The 24,223-nt window shown below is 46.3% G+C and overlaps 1 protein-coding gene across 13 annotated transcripts in view; it reads right to left on the bottom strand.

Annotated features, from left to right (window-relative positions):
• CACNA1D (calcium voltage-gated channel subunit alpha1 D) overlaps positions 1-24,223 on the bottom strand; it is a 258,217-nt gene that overhangs the window by 83,042 nt on the left and 150,952 nt on the right. For all 13 annotated transcript variants that reach the window (XR_008991942.1, XR_008991939.1, XM_057486474.1 and 10 more), the window contains exon 9: positions 2,482-2,651. Coding sequence is in view for 11 of the 13 variants with exons in the window: in XM_057486474.1 (XP_057342457.1) it covers positions 2,482-2,651 (170 nt within the window). In the remaining 2 variants the exon portion in view is untranslated. The remainder of the gene's footprint in view (positions 1-2,481; positions 2,652-24,223) is intronic.

Here is a 24,223-nt window from a genome sequence, read left to right on the forward strand (position 1 = left end):
CCCCACGGAGCTCACGGTCTCACGGTGGAGGAAGACATTCATCAAGCTCACAAACAGCCTCACAGAACCACAGGTCTGACGGCCGCTGTAAGGTACAGATCCCTGTGCTGTATGTAGTCTACTGGGGCAGCTTTTATAAGAGCAATTCATTGAAAATAGGCAAAATGTTGTTTAAAAAACATGGACAGATGTCTATGGCACACGGTTCGGTGAAGAAGGCAAGTCGCAGAACCATTGGTGTGGGGCGATCTACGGCAGGGGCCTATGGGCAACTCGCCTCTGGAGTGTCACCTGTCCTTACGTGCACAGGTGGGATCGGCAAGAACAGGGCCCCAACCACCAAGTCTGGGTTCCTCCAAGAAGAGGGACGGGAAAATGTTACCTCCTACTTTGTACAGTTTGATATAATGTGATTTCACTGCAATGGGCAAATATTCGTTTTGTAATTAAAATATAATAAAAACAAACAAACACATCTCTGACTTGGGACTCCAGAAACCTGGCTAGAGTGCCCTGTGCTCCACCTCGTCTCCAAGCTGGGGCGACCATCCCTGAGTCGGCCTCTGTCCAGCGATTCCGAGGCCTGCCCAGGGTGGATGACTGCTCCCAGCACCTCCCGCAGCCCCTGGCACCAGGCCCCCCAACGGGCGCTTCCAGCCGCCTCTCCCTGGAGGACAGTTGTGCCGAACGCACACTTACCACTGCTGCTGTTGGCTTCACAGCATTTCATTCAATGTCTTCCGTTTTTGAACTTGCGTCCTGAAGTAGTTTAATTGTGATGGACGTGGGTTTATAAATCAAATTTTCAAGACCTGACCTTTTAAATGCGACCAGCAAATGTCCATGCCTTGTGCTTGTAAATGCTGTGCCACCCCTGGTTCTGTGCCCACCCCCAAATCAAACATCTGGGGGCACACGCAGAAGGGTGGGGTGACAGTCATGACCACAGTGCCCACTGGGACCCACAGGGGCAGAGGCCCGGTGAGAGGGAGCAGAGGCAGTGCTCACAGCCTCTGGGGTCTCTGACGGGACAGGCAGGCTCTCTCCGTGGTCACAGCTGGAGTTTCAGGGATCCCCTCCCTGTCTTTGGGCATCAAATATCCAACCACTTACAGGGACTATTGATTATTAATAGTTCCCAGGGTGAAACTGCCCTGCCTTTCTGGCCAGAATTTTAGAATGAATGCCTTTAAAACGATTTCATTATTTTTAAAACTCTTTTTTTTTTTCCTTTTTCTTAAAGACTAATCACGGACAATGAGAAGAGTTTAAAATAGAATTTTAGGCTTCCAGATTTTAATGGCCCTAGAAAAACTCCATTGTTAACTCAGAAGCAGCTGCGTACGTCTAAAAAATCTCTGAGATTTGGCAGGGTTTCTTAAGAAACTGGAAGCTCAGCAGAAAGTTAAATAAATTATCCTTGAAAATTTCTCCAATGCTCAGGAACTAACTTCCAAGGGAATTTTGTCCATTCAGTTCACTGCGTTAACACCAGCTTTCTAACAGCAAATTTAAGGAACTGACGTTCTAAACATTCTGTGAACCCACAAAGCTGCGGCTGCCTGTCACTGCAGATACCAGGCAGCCCGGCAAGGGGCCTGGCCGCCCCTCCCTTCTCTTCTCCCTAGGGAAGGCCGGAGGCAGGGTGACAGCATTCAGCACTTCCCGAGCCTGGCTTCACACTGGAACCTGCAGGCCTGGGTGCCACCGCAGGCCAACTGATCGCCATGGGGTTGGGCAGGGCCATGGCGTCAGGATGGGTGCACATTGCCCAGGTGACTGCCATGTCCGGCCAGAGCTGGGACCACAGACGCAGACAATGGCATTTAGAAGATCGGAGAGAAGAGACTATGTGAGCGCATCTCGAAACACCTGCTTTGACATCTGTTCTCTGACAGCAAACACTGGCAAACTGGAAATGGACGTCCTAGGCCAGGAAGCTGTGCCCCCACACCCCAAAAGTACCCGAGTCAACAGGTTTGTTTTCCCTCGATACTTGAGAACAGATTCTGAACAGAGAGGACAGGGACACGGTCCCCAAAGTGTCAGTGGAGTGTGGTGACCCCACCAGCGGGTGCCCCCACAGCTCTGTGACTCCTACCTGTCACCGCACACCAACCTCACAGGCAAATACCTTTACCCCCTCCTTGCAGACAGGGAAGCTGGGGCTTCCATGCATGGGTAATGGGCCTAACACTCAAGTCCAAATTCTGAGCCATAAAACTCAACTGCAGCCAACTCCAGAGAAGGGGCACCAAGGTGCCCTCCAGCCCAGCCCCTGCCTCCCGTGGGCTCACGACACCCATTCTGAGAGCCCTGCGTGCCCTCCCAGTGAGGGAGTGGGCCCACCACAACACAGTCCTGGGAGCCAGGCCTTCTGCAGCCACAGGCTGCGGGGCTGCCCTGGCCCCCCGTGGCTCCAGGGCAGGTATGCGAGTCACGCACAAGCTCTGAGGGCAGAACAAGAAGGGTGCTACGTACTATTTCGTTTGCTCTCCTCGCCACCTTCCTCCTCATTCTCGGGATCAATGTCTTCTGCCTGGGTGATCCAGTCCAGGTAGCCCTTGAGATCCTCTTCCAGCTGCTGCTTTTCCCGGAGCTTCTGGAAATCTCCCCGAGCTTTTGCCTTTTCTCTTTCCTTTGAGAATTCTCTGAGGGAGGCAAAGATGACAAGCAGGTGTCAGGACAGCGCCGGGACCCGTGCCACGAGCCATCTGCCCCGCTGCACACCAGCCTGGTGGCAGGACACACGGCACGGAGTGCAGCCACACAAGCACAGCAAGAGGGACCACACACGTGGACGGGACATGGGGCGGTGTCTTCCCAAGCAAGACCGCGGGTGTCAGAGCTGCAGATCACACCAACACGCATGCACCGCCTCGCTGAAAACGGACTCCCTGCAGGATCTCAGCGGGCCCGCAGAGCCACAGGCTGTCATGGCGGGCCCCTCGACACCCCCACCAGGGCCTGCACTCGGATGCTCAGAGAGGACCCAGGAGGGCCAAGCTGTGGTCCAAGAGGGCCACGAGTTTTGGGCTTCCTCAATACTTTTAGACACAACTTAGCATTCTTAACACGTGCAGACCCCCTTGTCTAACTAAACCAAGACCCCTGAGTGGGAAGCTGCCCCATCCGGTGCCCACCCCTGGTTCCCCTGCTCCCCACCTGCAGGTTCGTCCAGAGCCGTGGGCAGGCTCAGGCAGACCCACCTCCCACCCCACACTCCCTCCTCACATAGGACATGGAACACAGGTGAAGCATTACTATTTTTCTCAACGCTTGCTTCTTGCCACAGTCTTTCCCCCAAAAGTCTTCCTGCGGGGTGGGGGGGGATAAAGAGGCAGTATGTTTATTGCCCGTTGATGGGAACACCTGCGCTGAAAAGGCTTTGGCAGACTTGCGAACGTTCCCAACTGCTCGCTGTTTACTCTCCCATTTGCGTCTGCAGTCTCCTCTGTGCACATACACAGAACCCACGTTTGCTCAGGCAAGTCTGAAAGTCAGGTGGATGATTACCCAACCTTCACATACAGGGAGCCATCTGCATTTCCAACCAGGAAGTGTTACAGGAGCCAAGTTATGCGACTTAGGGATTCAGTAAGTACGATTAAAAAGCTGCTAAGGAAAGCAGATGAGATGATAGGCGGGGAAGCTCCTGCACACAGACCCCTGGATTCTGGCAGAGGCTTTAGATATATATACATATTCTGTCTTCTTCTGCACACCTCCCTTTCAGGGGCCTCATTAACCCAACCCAGCTGACAAAGGGGGAAATGACCTGCTTACATCAAGCCAACCCCAATTCTCTCTTCCCCCCACTCTTTCAACTCAGGACTGAACAGATACTTGCACCCAGTGATACTGATGCTTCACAAAAGAAACCGGATCCCCGCACCCCCCCGCCCCCTGGAAGGTGCCACCCTCTGCCTACAGATAGAAGGACGCTGCTGCTCCTAAGTCACCCACTTTCGGATACCCCAGAGCCTGTCCTTGGCCCATCAGGGCTGGTCTGTCCCCACCTGGGAAGTGAGGAGGAGGCCAGGCTGCAGGGCATCTGGGCCCCGGCACACGAGGAGCCGACGCCACGGGACTTGCAGGGTAAGCAGAGGTTGACCAGGACCCACGGATGTTTTCTGTGCTCCCAGTCCAGGGGTCTTTCCTCCTGGGGAGGGTAGCTTCCTGCCTCAAAGAGGGCCTTATAGAAGCACAAAATCTCAATCATAACATAAATTAGTCATAGGGATGAAGAGTACAGCATAGAGAAGATCGTCGATAGTTTTGAAACATTTCTCTATTTTGACAGGTAGTAGCTACACTCGTTGGGGTGAGGATTTAATAATGTAGACAACTACTGAACCACTATGTTGTATACTTGAAACCAGTATAACATTGCGTATCAACGATACGTTAGTGAGAGGAAGGAGGGGCTGGCCTTCACAGGCAGTACCTTGTTGCTCATGCCAACTCTACCCTAAGAAGATGATTTGGGGTATCAGGCATCCCAGGCTTCCTGAGATACAGGACATGCGTTCCTCAGTCCTGGAGGGGGTTCACCAAATTAATCTGAACTCTGAAAAAGTCCCACCTAATCCAGAATGACATCCCTGAACAAGTGGAGGCCCTGGAGGGTCACATGTCAGCAGGAAAGTGCATCATGTAGTTAATCTTCAATACACGGTCAAGAACAAGCCTGTGGGCCTTTGATCCTATCATTTACCAAAGTGTCCAGGTACAGGTCTTTGCGCAAAGTGTTTTGATTCTGAACTTGGAGTGCTAAATTTACATGATCACATACAAACAGGGTATTATTCTGGATTCAAAATCTGATCAGTGTTCCTGAAAAAGAGAGTAAAAGAGTTACCCTGGAAAACTGAGGGGCTTTTTATAAAAGGGGATTTTTTGCCTTATTATCATCTCTTACTAAGTGTACTTACATTAGAAATGCAAAAACCCCTCTCGAACAAGCCGCCTCACTGCTGCTCATACTTGGGACACAAAAATAAAATGTACACAGGAAAAATCCTACTACGACAAAAACTTCTGAGAACAAGAAATTCTGCCAGGTCCTAGCTTATAGCCCACTTATTTTAAATAATAGCCACTATTACAAAAGTTGATGTAACAAAGCTGTTTCATGTAAAACCTCTGAGCTGATTTTAGACAGTTCTGAATGTAGGCAGGTAACATTTACTGATTTGGAGAGAACTCAGATTGTAAGGCATAAATCTCCTGCTGGCAGAGACAGGGCAGAAGAGAAGGCACAGAGAGTGCGGCCTTTGTGATAAGGCCAGGTGCCCCTTGGTCCTCCAAGGCCACTCTGGGCTCCAAGTCCGAAGACCTAGATTCTAGTCCCAGCAACTCTGCCCTTTTTTTAAGTTTCAGTTTTCTCATCTGAAAAACAGACATAATATGTGCTCTACTGTTTCATAGGGATTGATGAGACATTCCATAAGACGCCGTGAAAATCTCCAAGCACTGTGCAAGTGTGAAGTTCAAATGTGTGAAGTTCAATTTAGTTGTTAAATCTGGGCATAAAAAGGGCAATTGGAGGAGCTTTCTCAAACACCAACGGGGGAAAAACTGCAAACAGCTCTGAATGGGCCCCAAGCCGCATGATCCCCGCAGAACTGACAGGACTCCAGGGCTCAGAGTGACCTCACTGAGCCAGCCTGCGCCCTGGCAATCTGGTGCCACTAAGCTGCTCAGCTGAAAATAACTCATCCCCGTATACCCGACCTTCCATTCCCGAAAATCTCACCTGAATCCCGTGGATCATCTATCAACTCCAGTAGATGATGAAAAAGACAGATTTCCATTTTGCATAAGAATTTGACATTTTAGAAGCCTATTGCCAAGGGATGAAATAAAAGCCACTATTCCAAAAGTTGATTTAACAAAGCTATTGGTGGGAACCACGGATGCTCAGTGACCAGGACTCACACGTGACAAAAGCCTACTTGTTCCAGGGCAGAATTCTGCTCCTGGTCTGCGATCGAAAGGAAGAAGATATGAGAGAGGTTTGGACAAAAAAGCACATAGTATGCTACCCTTTACCTGCAAAAGAGAGATTAGAGAACATGCCTATTAATGCAGGATATATCTGGATGATAAAGCAGAAAATAAGGGATGGGGACAATGAAGCAGAGGAGATATGGTAGGAGTGGTGGCACCGAATATACCTGTTTCTACAGTTTTGATTTTAGAATCATGTACGTTCGACACATTTAAAAATGTCTAATTAAATCAATAAGGGTGGGATGGGGGAAGAAATTCCCCTAAAGTGGAAGTGAATTGAGCCAAATGAATCTGATGGTATTTCAAATGAATACAAGTGACCACACTTCAGAAGAAAGACAAAATCCAAGTCCGTGTGGAGGACATCTGACCGCGGACTCTCAGGCCTGGGCAGGGCTGGCGTAAAGGCTGAACTCCCTTTAGGGGGGTTGTTTTTTGTAGTGATAAGGATGAGACAATGCTGAAATTATTTCAGAGGTATTAGAGGACTTAACAAATGAGTGAATGTGTTCGTGGTATTGGAAGCAAGGGAAGGAGGGAAAGCAAAGTCACTGGGAAAGGGTCCCTTCCTCATTCTCTGCTCCTTTCCCTGGGCAGCAGTGTGGTGCCCTCTTAAACCTGGAAGCCAAGAAGTCTGGTGGCATCAACATAAGAAGCATTAGGGTCAAGAGTGCAGGAGAAATGGCCACGGGTGTACTCACTGGAGCGGTGGTGCAGCCACAGCCACCGAGAAAGGCACACAGGCCTGAGCAAAGACATCTGACGGGGGAGAAACAGCAGAGAACAAGCGGAAGGCTCTGGCACCCATACCACTAGAACCTGCTGAGGCCTCACGCAGTCCCTGCCCACAAGCCTGGGCCCTGTGTCCCTCTCCCCAACAGAGCACAGCTCTGGCTAGACCTGAGCCACGCAGCTCAGGGAGCCGACCTGGTTTCCTGCAGTTCCCTGTCTCTCATAATAACAGAGACAAACCTCTTTGGGATTTCATGGGGAGTCCTCAAAGCGGACACACATTCACTGTGGCACAGGCCCCTCCGACCTCGACATGGACAGGCAGAACAGGGCCAACGCCAGAACGGAGGTTCAGCGGGGTCACATTCCTGGCCCCATGTCACATGCCCTGTAAACAGGACAACCAGGGCCCAAACCAAGCTGTGTCCCACTAGATTCCCCATCCCCCTGCCTCTTGGCTCAGGAGGCAGGGGGATGGGACGCTTCTTGGTCAGGATCAGGAAGAGGGGCAGGACCGGATGCACTGCGCATCCCGTGTGCTGATTTTATCCAGCCCCACTGCAGGCCTAGGGAAAGGCGGCAGCACCCTTCTGCGCACTCCCCACATGCTGCCCCTCATGCCCCAGCCAGCCTCCCTCCTGGGAGCCCCTCACTCTGGAGAGCTCCCCAAACCCTGACATTAAGCAGGATTTACAGGCCCTGGGAGCCGTGGCTCAATCAACGCTTGTGGAGAGAGAGCACTTGCCCGAGGCAAGCCATCATGAGTTCAGATGGCAGCGCAGGTCAAACGTGACTGCCACCGACACGGCCGCACACAGTTTGCTCTGAAATGTGTTATTCCTCAAATGCCCCATAAAATAAGTGGGCCACTGGATATTATGTAGATTTAGAGAAAGGGTTTTTTCTTGGGTTGTAATGCCATTTGCTCTAACCAGACCAAGACAAATAAAATTTAGACAAACGAATGCTTTCACATTTACACACACGTGTTGACACACAGAGAAAACATACACAAAAAGCATGAAAACCTTCAGCGAGCTAAGAGAATCATGGAGACTCAGATTTCTAGTAAAACACAGAAATCAAATTCACTTTAAGAACAGGGCCAAGGCCGAAATGGGGGTTCTGCGGGGTCACGTTACATATTGTCTAGACAGCCAATATGTTGATGAAAATACTCCACAATCACATTTCTGATCATCAAACCACATTGTGACACATGGGAACTCACTCAACCCGCCACCCACCGGCCCAAAAAAAAAAACACACAAAAAGCATTTCCAAAAGGCAAAGGGCAGGGAGAAGCTGCAGATGTAACCCACTGATCTTTATCTGCGGAGGCCAATCTTCCTTAGACCTCAATTATTTCCCCTATACAGACATAAAGGAAATGAAACAGAATGAAAAAGTAGTTTGGTTCAAAAAATGTTTTCATGTTTAACTTGGAAAGCATGCAAGTTCAGTTTCAGTTCAAGGAAACCAGGGGTTTTGTAAAAAAAAAAAAAAATCAACAAGTATGTGATGGTTCGCATTAAAAAAAAAAAAGTTTTCATGAGCAGCACTGGCTCAAAGTTCATCACGATATCGGCTCTGTTCCCATCCTCCCACAACCACAAAGAGCCAGGATCAACCCAAGGACCGTCTCTGCGAGAGACAAACAGGCCAGAATGGCAGCTGTGGGCCTGGTGACGGCACCATGCCACCGGAAGATCTGCTTTTTCGCAGGTGACAGCCAGCAGGGGGAGGAGCTGGCCAGTGACGGCCGTCTTCAGCGGCAAGCTAGGCAGTGGCCACCCCTTAGGGGAAGGGACCGCTGACTGGCAAAAGGGACATGGAAAATGAAGGCCCTTCTCTATATAGACAGCCGACATACTGATGAAGATGTGGTGAAAACGTCCCACAATCACATTTCTAATCACCAAATGCCACCGTGGCACTCGGGACCTCATGACTGAATAAAACCGCCATGGCGAATCTTTCCATGAAGGGATTCAGCGCCTCCTAGTTTCTCTGTTTGCAAAGGTTTGGGTGTCCTCAAACCAACCCTCCCTTCTCATGCCCTTAACTGCTCCTGTCGACATAAGAGTCTGTGAAGATGGCTTAAGTAGAAAACAGTTCCCATCTTTGGGAAAGATGAACCATTTTCAGAGTAGGTGTTCCCTGGCGTTTAATGACGAGGTTATCTGCTGTGGATGGCGGCTGGGCAGGCCTGTACACATCCAACCTTGGGGACCGGGGACAGGTGGCACTCACCCTCCTGGGCAGAGGAAGGAGGATGGGGCGCGGTGAACAAAGGTGTTGCCTGTCCCCCCTTCTTTCATCGCTCCTGGTCCTTGCTGACCACTTGTCCTTGAGCTCTGGACTCAGCCATCCTAAGGCTCACTCATTTTCACCGAGGTGCAGAGTTCTCTGCACCAGGCCACTATGTGTGCTAGTCCCTAAGTGAGCTCAAACGCTCTTCCCTGCTCCGCTCGCTGGGTCTGCTGATAAGGACATTTCTCTGGTATCCTGAGTGTTTCCTGAATGAGTCTCACATGTGGAGAATTTACTTCACAGCCCTGCGATTATTATTTAATATTTTATTTTACACACTAGACTGTAAGCTCTGTGGAGCAGAGGCCGTGTCTGTCATATCTTTGTCTATAGGTTCCTTATCACAAACCCTGGCTATTGGTAGTTGTTCAATAAGAACAGGCTAAGTAAACTTAATAAATAATTTTATAGGCTCAGGTCTTACATTAATGATCATGTCAAAGGCATGGATTGCGGGAAACATTTTTTAAAATGTGAACCATCACACACACCTGTTGATTTTTTTTTTTTTACACAGATATACCTGATCACAAACACCCATGTGACTTTCTATCCACCTAAAACCATACTCACCATTGTCATTAAAAAAAGAAAAACACAAAACACCAAAAACAAAGACAGCCAGATTCCTGTAAAGTCTTAAAAAATAAGTCATCCATGGAAAGAAAGTATCTCAGGCACCTCAGAACAAAACACTTCCCTTTCACCGTATCGCGTCTGAGGACAGAAGAGCTGCTCTTTGAAGAGTTTGTTTCCATGGTTACCAAAGACAGTCCAAGTCTTCCAGCAGGAAATTTCCCCACCAAGAATCCATGCAAATTGCATGCTCCAGTTAAACACTTCTTGTTTCAGTCTGCTTTTTGCAAAACAGGCTGTAAGAGGGCCTCTTTAAAACCATGAGCTCTCTCGTCTGACATCACTCTCTTGGAATGAAACTTCTCACTCAAGAGAGCCAAGACGTCATCACCATATCTTCCTGTGACAGGCTTCAAATGCTGCTGCTACTTAAGAAGTCACTTGAAAGACACATCTCGCTAGACTTCCCAGATTCTAGTTTTTAAAGAAAAATAAGGAAAATGTGTACCTGAAGTCTGACTCAGGAGGGTGGGAGAAGCATTAAAAATAAACACGTTTGAAGGTGCCAAGAGCCCAGGGCATGTCCTGCCCATGCACAACAGTCTGCTGGGTGCAAGGCCTGGACCAAGAGATGGATGGCTAGACTGGCCTGGGCAGAGGTCTGCCTCTAGGGTCTGATGCCATTGAGCAACACTGCCCAGGAAGCAGCTAGAAGTGAGCCCACCTGCTGTGTTGTCCTCAGAGCAACACCTACAGGAATTGCAGCCCAAATCCCACTCACTGGCCATGTCAAAGTGACCCCGCCTGGTGAGAGGCTCTGGGAGGAGATGGGGTCTCTCCCAGGAAGAACTCCCCCTTGTAGGGAAGAATGGGGGCAAGTACCCTCCCTGGACCATCAGACTTAGCTGAGAACAAGGGAACGAGCATCACAACACAGGGGAGGCTCAAAGATTCAGGGAGATCCATCCCCCAGGAACAGGCTCCTAAAGGACCACCTGAGCTAGAGTGGGACTTGTGCACAAGCAGTTTTAAGAGAAATAGAAACGCGTTTCTCTGAAGCCTCCCTGTTCCTTTGTTCCACTTTGCTTTGGGTAATTAATTTTGGGAAGAGAAGGAAACTGGCCAAGCCTGAATAACAGAAGTGCTCAGGATGCAGTCACACAGACCCAGTCCCAGTAGACGGGACCCCACGGGGGATGGAGGAGGTCCCCTCACCAGACACAGAGAGCTTGCAGCTGACAAGAAAGCAGCTTGGGCTCTGGCAGAGAGCGGACCTAGATTTAATTCCTAGCTTACTAGCTGTGTGATTTGGAGAAAAGTGAAACCTCTCTGAGCCTTGTTTTCCCGTTTGTGAAACGGAGGCAAAAAGCACTCCACTGAAGTGGTCGAGGAGACTGAATGGAAGGAACTGTACACAGCACGGGGTCCAGAGCCTGGCACCTGTCTAAGCTGCCACCGGAACAGCTATGAGCAGTGAGAGAAGATCTCCCACAGTCCGTGCCCCAGAGCCAACAGTCAAACCCACAGTTGTCTCCTCATCTGAGAGGCACTGGCCATGACATCTTCTGCATCAACTCCTTGGTTTCTGCCTCGACCACTGCACCCCACAGCCCCCCATTGCCTGAGGAGACGTGGCACTCAGCCCCCCACCCGGGAACCCGTCATTCCATTTCACCCTTCCAGACCCAGCTCTACTCTCTCACCTTATTTTCAAACACCTCAAGAGTTTTCATAAATTAAAGAAAAAAATCCTGCCTCGCTCACCGGGCATTCCCCATACGCACCCACCTGCCACCCGCCTGCTCACTGCCAGCAGAGCACCTGGGCCGCCTTGCAGCAACTCATGGGCTCCTGACGCATGCAATGCACCAGGCCCTGCTCTCTCACCATTTGCCAGGACCTGGAACATGCCCTTCCTCCCTTACACCCTTACAAATGCCCTTCCTTCAATGCCCACCTGGATATGGCCTCCTCAGGGGTGCCCTCTCTGACCTGCCAATACACATTACCTCCCTAGGGCCCAATGCTGGGTATGGATTTGATGCCAAAATACCCTTGACTGGTGACTGAGGAGGAAGAGGGTGCAGTGCTGGCATCCACCCGGGGCCCTGAAGGCCCTCAGTGTGTCTCTGTGGGCTTGTCCGTGAGCAACAGCATGTGACGCAAGCACAGGTGCCCTCTGGGAACAGCGCTGTCGCCACTGAACCAGAGCCTGCAGACACAACAAAAGCCTCCTAGACTAAGAAGCTGAAAAGCCCCAAAGTACAAGCATGCATCCAACACCCCCACACACACATAGGGACCCCCAGCCCCATGCTCCTGCCCTGTCATGGGCTTGGCCTTCCCTCACTCTTCAACCCTGCCCTGTGGAATTCCTGGTCCTAGGGGACACGCTCTCCCGGAGCCTCGGACTCTTCAAAGGGACCCCCAACCTCTCTGCTTTGATGGGAAGCTGGGTCAGCCTCAAGCTTGCTGCTTGGCTTCCCTAGCGGCCCTTCCAGACCACACCCACCCAGGGTATCAGGGTGGAGCTGGTTTTCTGTTTCTCTTAACATCTAGATCAACATTCCCAATCTTGCTATTAAAATTCACCAATCAAAATTAACATGTCCCTTTGGGGATGGTGCCAGTGGGCTGTGACCATCTCCCCCTCCTCTGTCTTCTGTTAACTTCCTGAACTGAAGACTGGTTCTTAGCCTTCTTCTCCATCCCAAGACCTACGATCATCACCCTGAGAATTCAGGCAGCCCCTGGCTGACTCCACCAACCCTGGGGTCAGCATGCCAATCTCCGATGACCGTCTCCCCCCACCACGCCACTTCAGCCGCCCAGTCCCACTGTCACACCCCAAAGTGTTATCATCCTTAATCAAGAATTCAAGCTTTCTGCTCTCTGACTATAACCTCCTCCTATACCAGACGATCTGTTTACTCCCACTATAAACATCTTTTACTTCTTTGGAATGTCTAGTCCAGTGACCCTTCCATTTTCTCCCAATCTGTTCGGCCTCTCCTTTCCTTCTAATCTTAGTATTTCACGATCCATCGGTGGTCTGTTCACTGATGTTTTTGACAACACCTCAACCCATCTTTTTACTATATATAGATGGCAAAACTCCGGCCCTAGGTGAGCTCAAATACTCCCTTTTTCTGTACCTGGGTAAGAGCAGTGGAACGTGGCTACAGTCATAAGCGAACTAGGATGACATCAATACAGATTCAGCATTGCCGGCTTCATTTAAGGTCTCGGCGTCAGCTGACACCCAGCTCGGCGATCCGGTCCACTCGCTCCCTAACTCCCTGCAGTGACTCATTGGAACCTTCTCCACTCTCCTCAGACACGTGATTCTGCCACCTACCCCCTTATCCTCAGCCATTGACCTTGCCTCCTGCTTCAGAGAAACTGAGAATTATGCAAAAAGAGTCCCAGCTTCCCACTATGGAACCGAATGTCTATCTGCCCCCATCTTCTCTTCCCTTTCTTCTCTTTAAAAAGAAAAGCACCTTCTCAAAAAGAAAATAATGTCTTCTGACATCTTAATAAATTGAGTTTTCCAATCCATAAACATTATATATCCTTCTAATTTTTGAAGTCTTCTTCAATTTCTTTCAGCGAAGTTTTGTGTAGAACAGGTCTTGTACGTCACTCATTAATCCTTAGGATCTTGATCTTTGTACATATTTTTTATATCCTCCATGACTCTATTTAACATTTTGAAGATATGGAAGAGTTATGAGCCTTTTTACGTCCTTTTCTGCTAATTCTAACATCTGTGTGAGTTCAAGGCTGGTTGCAATTGACTGATTAAATCTTCTCATTATGAGTCATGTTATTCTGCTTTTTTGCATGCCCAGGAAACTTTGACTGAATGTCAGATGTTCTAAGTTTTCTCTTATTGGAAGCTAGATATTTTTGTATTCTTAGAAATATGCTAGGGCTTTGTTATAGGGTGCAGTTAAATTATCTGGATCAAAATGTTTGACACTTTAACGATCTATTAGGTCAGTCTGGAGCACTGATCAGTGTGGAGCTAATTATTTTTCACTGAGATAAATCCTTTCTGAGTGTTCTACCCCATGCTCTACGAATTAGGAGTTTTTCCAGTCTGACTGGTGGGAACAGGCAACACTGCTGGCCCCATGGGAGCACTGAACATCGTCCCTTCTTATCCGTCCTAGTGCTCTGTCCCCAGCCTTGGGCAGTTTCCTCACAGACATGCTGAAAGCACTCCGCTGAATCGTAAGGGGACCTCCTCTGATCTCTAGAATTCCAATTCTCTTCTCTCCGGTACTCTGTTCTGCACACTGTTGCCACCTTATTTACTATAGATTCTTAGCTTTGTCTTGTCAACTGAGGGAGAGCCCAGAGCTCCGCCCGGGTCCCCCTTCTTTGCCAGGGCGCAGGAGCTCCCTCAAGTCAGTATAAGCTGGGCTGATTATGCAGCTCAATTATTTTACTTCCTATTTCTCAGGGATCACTGCCCTTCGTTGCCTGATATCCAGTGCCTTGAAAACCACTGTCTGACATACATTGCCTGTTTTGGGTTTTGTTATTTCAGGAAGGAGGGCAAATCTGGCATCTATTACTCCATCTTGACCAGAAGCAAAAGTCTCTTTTAATTCTATTTTAATGGTATTATGAAATCAATTCATCAAGATACAAGTCATGAACAAAAATGCCTAAGTTTTAAGTTTATGATTTGGCTCCTGTTAACACCTACATAAACAACACCCCAATCAAGATACACAACATTTATATCATCACCCAAAAAGTTATCTCATTCCCTTTCCCAGTTAACCCTCCCACCCTAGAAAATCTGATTTATTATAGATGAATTTTGTCTGTTCCCACACTTCATATAAATAGAACCATACCATTGTTCTCTTTTGTGTCTGGCTACTTTGACTCAGTGAAATGTTTTTTAGCTCCATTGATAATGTTGTATTAGTACTTCACTCTTTTTACTGTTGAATAGTATTCCAATGTCTGAATATACCAGTTTCCTTATCTATTTACCTGTTGATAGATATTTGGGTTTTTTCCAGTTTGGAGCTACTGTGTACAAGGCCCTATGAATGTCCATATACAAGCCATTTTACGGATATAGATTTTCTCTTGGGTAAATCCTAGGAATAGAACTGCCGGGCCAATGTGGTAAGCATATACGTAAATTTTATGAGAAATTGACAAGCTTTTCCAAAGTAGCTGTATCATCTTATGTTTCTATGAGCCATGTATGAGCATGCAAATTGCTCTATGCTCTTGTCGGCACTTGGTATTATCCATTTTTTTTTAGCTATTCTACCATATATGTGGTGGTACACCTCACTGCAGTTTTAACTTGCACTTCCCAGATGACTAATGATATTAAACATCTTTACATGTACATTGGCTATTTGTGTATATTCTTCTGAATATATATGACTCAAATTATATGTATACATATTATATGTTCAAGTCTTTGACAATTTTTAATTGGGTTGTTTATCTTATTATAGTTGTTCATTGTTCTTTGTATATTCTAGATCCAGGCCTTGTATTGTAAATATTTTTTCCTAGCATGTGGCTTCCCTTTCAATTTCTTATTTCTGAAGAACAGAAATACTATTCTAAAACATTTGTATTTTTAGCTTTCTAATTAGATCTATGACACATTTCAAGTCAGTATTGTATCTGCTGTGACCCAAGGGTCAGTGTTTTTTCTTTCTTTTTGCCAACAGAAGTCTGCTTTTCCCAGCATCATATTACTGAAAGGATTATCCTTTCTCCATTGAATTATTTAGCATCTTTGTCAAAAAACAATTGACAATATATATATGTATTTCCAGATTTTCTTTTCCATTCAACTGTTCCACATATCTCTCTTTATGTTAAAATGATTCTGTATTTACTTTGCTTTATGGTAAGTCTTGAAATCAGTAGTGTTAGTCTTCCAATTTTGTTCTTTGTCCAGATTGTTTATTATAGGTCCTTTGCAATTTTAAATAAATTTTAGGATCAGTGTGTCAGTTTCCAAAAAAAAATAAAATAAAATGGCTATTAAAATTTACATGGAACAGCATTGAGTACATAGATAAATCTGAGGAAAATGGACATCTTAACAATATTGAGTCTTCCAACCCTTGATTATGGGGCATCTTCACTGGACCATCACTAATTTTACTAATCAGTGTTCTATAGTTTTTAGTATAGAGGTCTTCCATTATCTTTTCTTATCTTTATTCCTAAGTATTTTGTTGATGTTATTATAAATTGTCTCAAATTTTATTTTCCACATGCTTTTAGCTCATATATAGGAATAAAATTGACTTTTGTATACTAACTTTGTATCCTATGACCTTGCTATATTCACTTATTAATTCTAGTAGGTTTTTGGTCAACTCATTAGGACTTTTTATGTAGATAATCATATTTTCTGTGAAGAGAAATAGCTTTTGCTTGCTTTCTTTCTTTCTTTTACATCATTTTTCTTGCCTTAATGCACTAGCCAGTACTTCAATATAATGTTGAATAAAAGGCTTGAGAGAGGAATGATTATCTTCTTCCTAATCTTAGGAATAAAGCATTCAGTCTTTCACCATTGAGTATGATGTCAGTTACAGTTGTTGCTATTGTTGTTTTCTTTTGTAGAGAAACCTTCTTCAGGTTACGTTCCCCTATATTCCTAATTTGCTGAGAGTTTTTATCATTAATGGTTATAGAATACTGCCAGTAGTTTTTGCATTTATTGAGATTAGCACATGATTTTTCTCCTTCATTCTATGGTAATTACATTGCTTGATTTTCCAATGGTGAACCAACCTTGTATTTTGGGTATAAACCTCACATGGTTTTGAGGTATTATTCCTTTCATATTGCTAGACTCAATTTGCTAATACTTAATTGAGAATTTTTATGTCCATATTAAAGAAGGATATTCTTTTCTTATTATGTCTGTTTGGTTTTGGTATTGAGGATATTCTGGCCTCAAAAAATGAGCAGGGCAATGTTCACCTCTCCTTAACCGAGTCCTTTTCTAGGAATGGTACTAAATGGTATTATTTCTCTCTAAATTGTTTGACAGAATTCACTTTTGACATCATTAAGATGATTTTGAATTCTATTTAAAAAGCAAATATAAGCCTCTTCAGTTTTTTATTTTTTATTGAGCCTGTTCTGATAAGCTGTGTTTTTCAAGGAATTTAAATTTCCCTTGATCTTATTATCATAAAATTATTTACCTTATTCTCTTGTTATTGTTTTGATGTCTGTAAAATCTGTGGTGAGGTCTTCTCTTTAATTTCTAATGCTGGCAATTTGTTATTTGCCTTTTTCTTTTCTGATTAGTCTTGCTAGGGATTTCTTCATTTTAATGAACTTTTAAAAGAGCCAGCCCTCTTTTATCTTTGGTAATTTTACCTATTTGTGTTTTCTATCTTACTGACTTATTTCTTATTTGCTCTTTTTTTCTAGGTTCTTAGATGAGAATGTGTATATCACCGAATTTAAATCTTTCTTCTTTCCTAAATAGGCAATTAAGCCTATAATGCCAATTCTGAGAGGCTATACTTTCATTTTTCAGTTTAAAATATTTTCTAATTTTGATTATAATATTTTTCTTTGAATGGTAAGTTAGAGATGTGTTATTTATTTTCAAATATTTGGAGGACTGTATGGACAGCTAATTGGTATTGACTATTTAAATCTATTGCTGCTAGAAAAAATATACTTACTAAGATTTCAATCTTTTGAGATTTCATGAGACTTTTTTTCACTGCACAGATGTGGTCTATCATGGAGAACGTTCCATGTGTTCTTGAACAGCATGTGTATCCTGCAGTTACTGGATGTGGTGTTCTATAAATATCAATTAGGTCAAGTTGGTGATGGGGTTTAGATATTATCTAAGCACTTTTCATCTCCTTGCTCTATCAATTATTGAAAGGGAATTATACAAATTTTCATCTGTTTGTAGATTTACCAGTTTCTCCACTTAATTTTTATAGTTTTTCCTTCATGCATTTTGAAGCTCATTACATGCAACCACATTTAGAATCCTTATGTCTTCTGATGAACTGGTCCTCTTAGGGAACAGCTCTGTCTCTGGAAATACTCCTTGAGGTCCACTCGGTGCAGTGTTAATATGGTTCCTCCATTCTCTTATATTTAGCCTGTGTCTTTAAATTTATAGCACCTTCCCCTGGAACATCCTGCCTATCCACAAAGGTCAGTCACTCCAGCTGATCAGAAGCCCTCTGGCTCCCAGAACTCTGAGATTTCCAGCCACCCTGGGCCTTCTAATGGCAGTCCTCCCCCAGGTCTCAGTCTCACCCAGTATGTAGCAGCTTAGGATCTGGTCAAAGATTTAAGAGAATCCCTACTCTGATTTCTGAAGCCCTTTCTCTGCACACACGCACACCCAGCACCCTGCCCTGGAGATTCTAGCTGTCTCAGCAGCCCAAGCCCTACTCTCTGCATCTTCAGCAAATAGCGTGCCATCCTGCATGGGATGCCACGGGTTTTCCTTTGACCCGAGTACCCACCACCAGCCTCTTCTCCTGTCTTGCCTGGATGTGATGGCTTCTAATTCATTCTCTCCTTCCAGGGTGCCTCCCCTGACCCCCTAGACTTCATCTGTGCCTGCTAAACACTCCCAGCACCACGTACATTTCTTACAGAGAACTTAAAAACATTTATAACTTTTGCTCCCCCAATAGATGTAAGCTTTTTGAAGACAAGAATTCTCTTTTGTCTCACCAATGAAACCCCTGTGCCTAGCAGGAGGCTCGGCAAATACATTTACTACGTGTGGGTACTCAAAAAATGTTCATTAAGTCATTTTTTCTTAAGTCCAAGAAAGAGAAAAATGGGTCTAGCAAGATTTTCTGCTTCTAATTACTCTGCTATATTGAATCCAGCCAGGCGGTACAGGGTCAGCCCTAAATACTGCCCTAGTCCACACTGTGGAGGAACAAAGTCACTCAGAGAGCCCTCCGAAGGAATCCGCAGTTCCTCAGAGCTCTTCTAGAGGGCCAATCTAAATTCTCATAATATTGGGGATCCATATCTTCATTTGATCCTCAGAGATACAGCCCTCAGAGTTTTCTTTTGTTTCAGAGGAAAAAAACTTTAATGGTATCTTTCAGGGTTTAAAACCAGACCATGTCTGGCAAGTCATTCTGCACCTCTCCCATGCCCTGTCACCTCAGGCACAGGGCAAGAGAGACTGCTCCCCTTTGCCTGGGGACCTGGGAATGCCCTCTGCTATGGGGGGAGGATATGCACACCTTGGGTACATCTGCTGAAATATGAAAACAAAACTCCAAGAAGGGAACAATTGCCGAACTTTAATAAAGAGTTCCCCGTACGATGGTCAGGCTGGTCTTATATACTGCACAGCTCTGCTGTACCAATATTTGATCTCTGCAATTAATTTTAATTTTACCTGCCTTTAAAAGAATATTACACAGAAATAAACAAAAGGCTGGCATAAGGTGGACAGTAGCATCTCAGAGGCAACTGTCAGTTTGTTTACCACAAGAAGTCAAATTATTAAATTCATAAACATCGCTTTCACTGTAAAAGTGACAGCAGTTGTTAATGCCACCAATTGAATAGGGAACACAGGCAAATTATGGCTTTAATTTCAACCATGTAGGTACCAACGGCTTTGTGAAGAGCCGGGTGTCTGTAGGAAAGCACTGTAATGAACTCTCTTTGCCCAGGATTTGGGACCAACAGGCTCCGCAGCCAGCCCTGCAACACGGATGCCCCTAGCTGCCTCCCCCTTCCCCAAACTATACCCCAGCAAGGCAGTGCACGGTGGAGGGAAGGTGGCTGGAGGAGCAACTGCTTGACCCTGGCTCTCCATCAGCGAAATGGGTTCTCAGCAGGGCACCCGCGGCCGGAGGAGCCTCAGGGTCCTCACAGGGCTTTGCTGTGCATCACACGAAAGCACTTGGTCAGGAACAGATGGTGGCCATGGCTGGAAGGGAGAGCGCGCTACCGAATCCATTACTAGGGCCCGGCTGCTGCCCACTGCTGTTGCCGGGGAAACAGACGTCAGCTTGATGGAAACAAGGATCAGCGAAAACTTTCACTTACCTCGTTTCCACTGGTCCCAACAGTCATTGCTATGGAAACAGTAGCTGAGAGCCAGTGGCAGAGAGGCTGCCACTCGCTTGCTAATGTCAGGTATAGCTTCCAGCCTGGCACTTCAGGTACCATGGCACCGACGGCACCAGGCACCAGCCGCCAGCTACCCCCCGGCAGCCTTTTAGCTCTGCAGCAAGAAAGTTCAGTGTTTAAAAGTACACATAAATGTTTAACTTGGTTTATCAGAAAAAGGAAATTTCCCATTATTTCATTTAAAGCTGAAGCAGGGCCTGATTCCTTGTTCTAGCAATGCCAAACCAGGCCAACTTACTAAAGCACCAGTGGGGCTCCCCCTCCGCACTCAACCCCACTCGCAAAATTACTTCCACGTTCAAGACAAGACATGCAACTGTGCGGACAGATCTTTCACATATTAGCCTAGTCAAACCAGAGACAAATCCCGCTAAACGTGGGGAAGTGTTTTGCTACAGGTGATCATTAAGGATGTTTTTGTCTGGAATTCTGGCAGCCTGATCTTTACTAATTACACACAGGAAAATCTTTTCTGTCTTTCTCTTTTTTTTTAATTGTAAGAACTATCTACAAAGAACCCTCCACCATCCCTTTGTTTTTAGACTAGACCTCTCTGTACCCCCTTAATCTGGTCAAGACTTAGTCCAACTTGATTCTGTGATATAGTGGTAACCAATCATACCAATAGTCTGGTTGTCCCATTACCTAATGAAGCCTTTTGATGGTGTAAGCAATTTAACTAACTCTTCCAAGATGAAGATATGTCAGAGAAGCACGTACAGGAAGAAATTCTATTGCTCATTTCCTATCAGCAGATGCTGGTGAAGTGTTGAATGAAAGCAAAATCTAATCCCAGTCATGAATAATTTATAAGAATGCCTATTCCCAGAGAGCATGTCTCCACTTAAGAAAATATTCATAAGCAATACAACCACCGTCTACCTGGTATGTTTTGCCTCCTGAGCCAACATTCAGATGGAGGAAATCAGAGGCAATCTCTGATTTACCAGGGCTCCTAACAGTGTGAATTTAAATGGACCAGGGTACAAATTACGGTGTCTCAAACCTGACCCTGCTGTAAAATTCTCACATACAGTCTGCAGTTCCACCAGCACCATGTCTTTCCTCCCCATTCTTTCTATACGAGAGTTGAACAAGCAAAGTAGCCACACTCGAGGCTTTGTCTAGGCCCTGGGACTGACATGAGTGGGTGTACAGAAAGGCCCCAAGAAACTCAGAATGATTAACCAGCTTGAAAATGGCCCAGCTTTCTATAATGCTTCACCTCATCCACATTCTCTCAAAACTTCTAACGTTGAGATAAACAGGCCTCTAATAATATAAAATTGGATGGATGACTTAAAAAGATACCTGGGACCTGATAGATTGGGAACTTACTGGGACAAAAGGAACAAATCAATGTAGAGCAGAATGATTTTGTATGTATAGTCACAGGCTGGGTTTACATGCAATTCTACATTGCAAAATCTGCTTTGCAAAGAACATTTATCTTCTAATGACATGCGAGGCCTGCTTAAGAAAAGTGTTCTCATAAGACGTTAGCAAAACCAGAGCTTTGAATTCACAGGATAATTATAAATGATTTTAATTTCTTCATTAAAATAGGCCCAGGAGGTAGTTTGTGAAGTAATATCCTTCAGTAATCATTGGTTTATGTCATTATACACACACACAAGTATATGTAACAAAACATTTAAAAATATTATATAACTTTGCCTTTTCACAAAGATGGCCAATTATTATTAACTCGTTTAGGAGGACTGAGAGCTGGTTAGCTATTTCTTACATGAAAACCCATTCCATCTGCTCTTACTTGGCCATCACAACGTAAGCAAGATCCTCAGGCGATCCACAGGGTTGGCACGACCAGCTCCTGTCTGTAGGTGAGGGATGTGGAACTCAAAAGGGAAGTAATTTGTCCCAAATCTCACAGCTACTAAAAGGCAGGGCGAAGAATTGAGTCTTGGTTATCCAAGTCTAAAGCTAGTGTGTTTACCACTGTGTCATTACAGAAATGCCATCCCCCTTTGTGCAAGGACAACCACTGTCAGACAGAGCTTCAGGGACAGCGATTCAGGCTGACACAGGACCTCCACAGCCTCCTCTTGGGAGGCACAGGTAACAGTGTTTGTATGTGTGATAAAGCATGCTTCTCTCGGTCACTTCCTGGTAAGTCCAGAAAATGCTACACTTCAGATAATTTCCAAAGAGCCCTTTTCTGTTCTCACTTCACCCAGGGAGGGGACTGGGAGGTGAGCCACGGATTTAAGGTAAAGATACCCTGAAAGAACAAAATCTTGTATATACTTCTGAAGCACTTCTACATTCACAGCTGATGTAAAGCCACCACCCGTGGGGAAGGAGGCATGACAGAATCATTCCTGTTCGAGGGACAGGATATGGAGGCTCAGGGCTGCCAAGGGAAGCCCCAGCATTACCGTGTGACACTGGCAGGGCTCCGGGCTCCCTTCCCTCGTGCCGGTCGCTGCCCGGGGGTCTGAACCACACCTCAGGGGCCAAGGGGCCCTTGACCTTACTGCAGGTATGCCTGGCTTTGATCCCAAGGCCTACGACCACCATTTCTCCCTGGGAATCTGCAGTGATTCTAAAGAAACAAAGCTTGGAAACACCAACTTGTTCTCTTATTTTGCCTATTTCCTGACAAAAAAAACTCCAAAGGGACAGGAGTTAAATGAACAATTTTAAAAGTGAAAAATCACCAAGCTTCTAAAAAGCAGCATGAGAACAGACATAATCTGCCTCTGAATTGTAGACATAAATGAGACATTCTTTCCAATCCCTGGTCCTACTGGCACCACCTCCTCAATGACAACCTAAAGTGAAATCTCAACACTCTAGCAGAAATTGGGGCTCCTACCAGGCATCATCCATGTCCATTCCTGACTGTGCAGGGCGCACAGGTCACAAACTTCATACTCACCTGGAGAGAAAGGGTCTGTTGGAAAACCAAAGATTTTTCCAAAGCATCAGTCCTTGAATGCTTTAAAAATGTGCCAACACCAAATCATGGGTGCAGATTAAAATGAGATTAAGCAAACAATAATGGCATGGCGTCTGAGGAAAGGAGGTGCACAGGGGCAGAAACAAATACTTCCATGTGGTTAACAGACTCAAAGACACCCAGCAGTTTGCCGATTCTTCATCAGAAGGCAATGGCGTGGTCTTACGTTTCTAAACGGGAGCCTTTCGATTCTGTGCTTTGGGATTACATTTGTCTTAGTCTGATGGTCTGTCCCTAAGGGGCTATGCAGTCAAAGTCAGCTTCCTGTTAACATTTACATCCTCCTGGTTTGACAATCCCTCTGGTGTTCCCTAAAAGATTGTGACGAAACCAAAGATGAAAATCAGAACTTTTAAAATTTGCTTTAACAAGAAAATGAATACAGATGACCCATTTTGATTTGGGGGCAAAGTTCAGGGGGAGTCGTGGGGCAGGTGGGAGTGTCCGGCTCTCAGCAGTGCCCCCTGCAGACAGCACACCACCTTGCAGAGGCAGCTCACAGCCCTCCGTCTACACCCCACTCCAGCTGTGCCATCCTGCACCCCTCACAGACGTCCCTCACCACACAAGGCCTCCATCTGCACCCAAGACCTCTTGGCACACCCGGCCTCTGGCCCAGGCCCGGGCACTCAGCAGGAACTCAGGAAATGGCCGAACCGGCCAACATGGCTGGGAGGCTCTGCGCTGCAGTTGGGGTCCTTGCTTTAATTTACACAAAGCCCCGTCAGCATTCCCTACCGAGGTGGCCCTGCGGGTGGACGGAGGCGGCATGCAGCCCCTAGAGCCGAGGAGCAGCGTGACTGACAGTGGAAACCCCAGGGTTCATTGTAAAACTTCCCATGTCATTGGCACTCCCCTTCAGAATGTATCTGGTCTTGGTTTGACACAAAAGTGCTTTACAATTACTTATTATTTTCCCTGAATCCACATCTCTGTAACCTGGCCGTTCCCTGAGGGACAGGCCTGTTTGCACCCTCCAGAGTCGGGTAACTGCAGGCACGGCCACAGTAGCAAGAGGTGCCCCTCCTCCCAACCTTTCCTTTTCTCCTTTTTAAGCTGCTCCATCCTGCCCGGCAATGGTGCCCACTCTGCGAAGCTCAGAGATAAGGCATGACACTGGTACTGTTAAAATTAGTGGTTTCCATGGCGTCTGTCCGTTTGGTTGGGTTTAGGACACGGGGGTGCCAAGGAATTCCTAACAGAACTGCCCTTAACCTTGTACAGGACTGTTCCTGGGGCAAAATCACCACGATGCTGTTTCTCCAGGATACACCCCCCCCATTCATTCCCAACCTCCACCCGAAGCCCCAGGGGTGCCTCAGGAGACTCCCAGGAAGAAGGCGCTTTGGGAGTTTTCAGTGAGAGGGCACGGGGCCCGCGGGGCCATTTCTCTGGAGAAGGACGCTGTGGGTGGGGGAGCTGTCACCCTTGACCCAG

The sequence above is a fragment of the Manis pentadactyla genome, chromosome 1 (assembly GCF_030020395.1).
Source record: "Manis pentadactyla isolate mManPen7 chromosome 1, mManPen7.hap1, whole genome shotgun sequence".
Classification (NCBI taxonomy): domain Eukaryota; kingdom Metazoa; phylum Chordata; class Mammalia; order Pholidota; family Manidae; genus Manis; species Manis pentadactyla.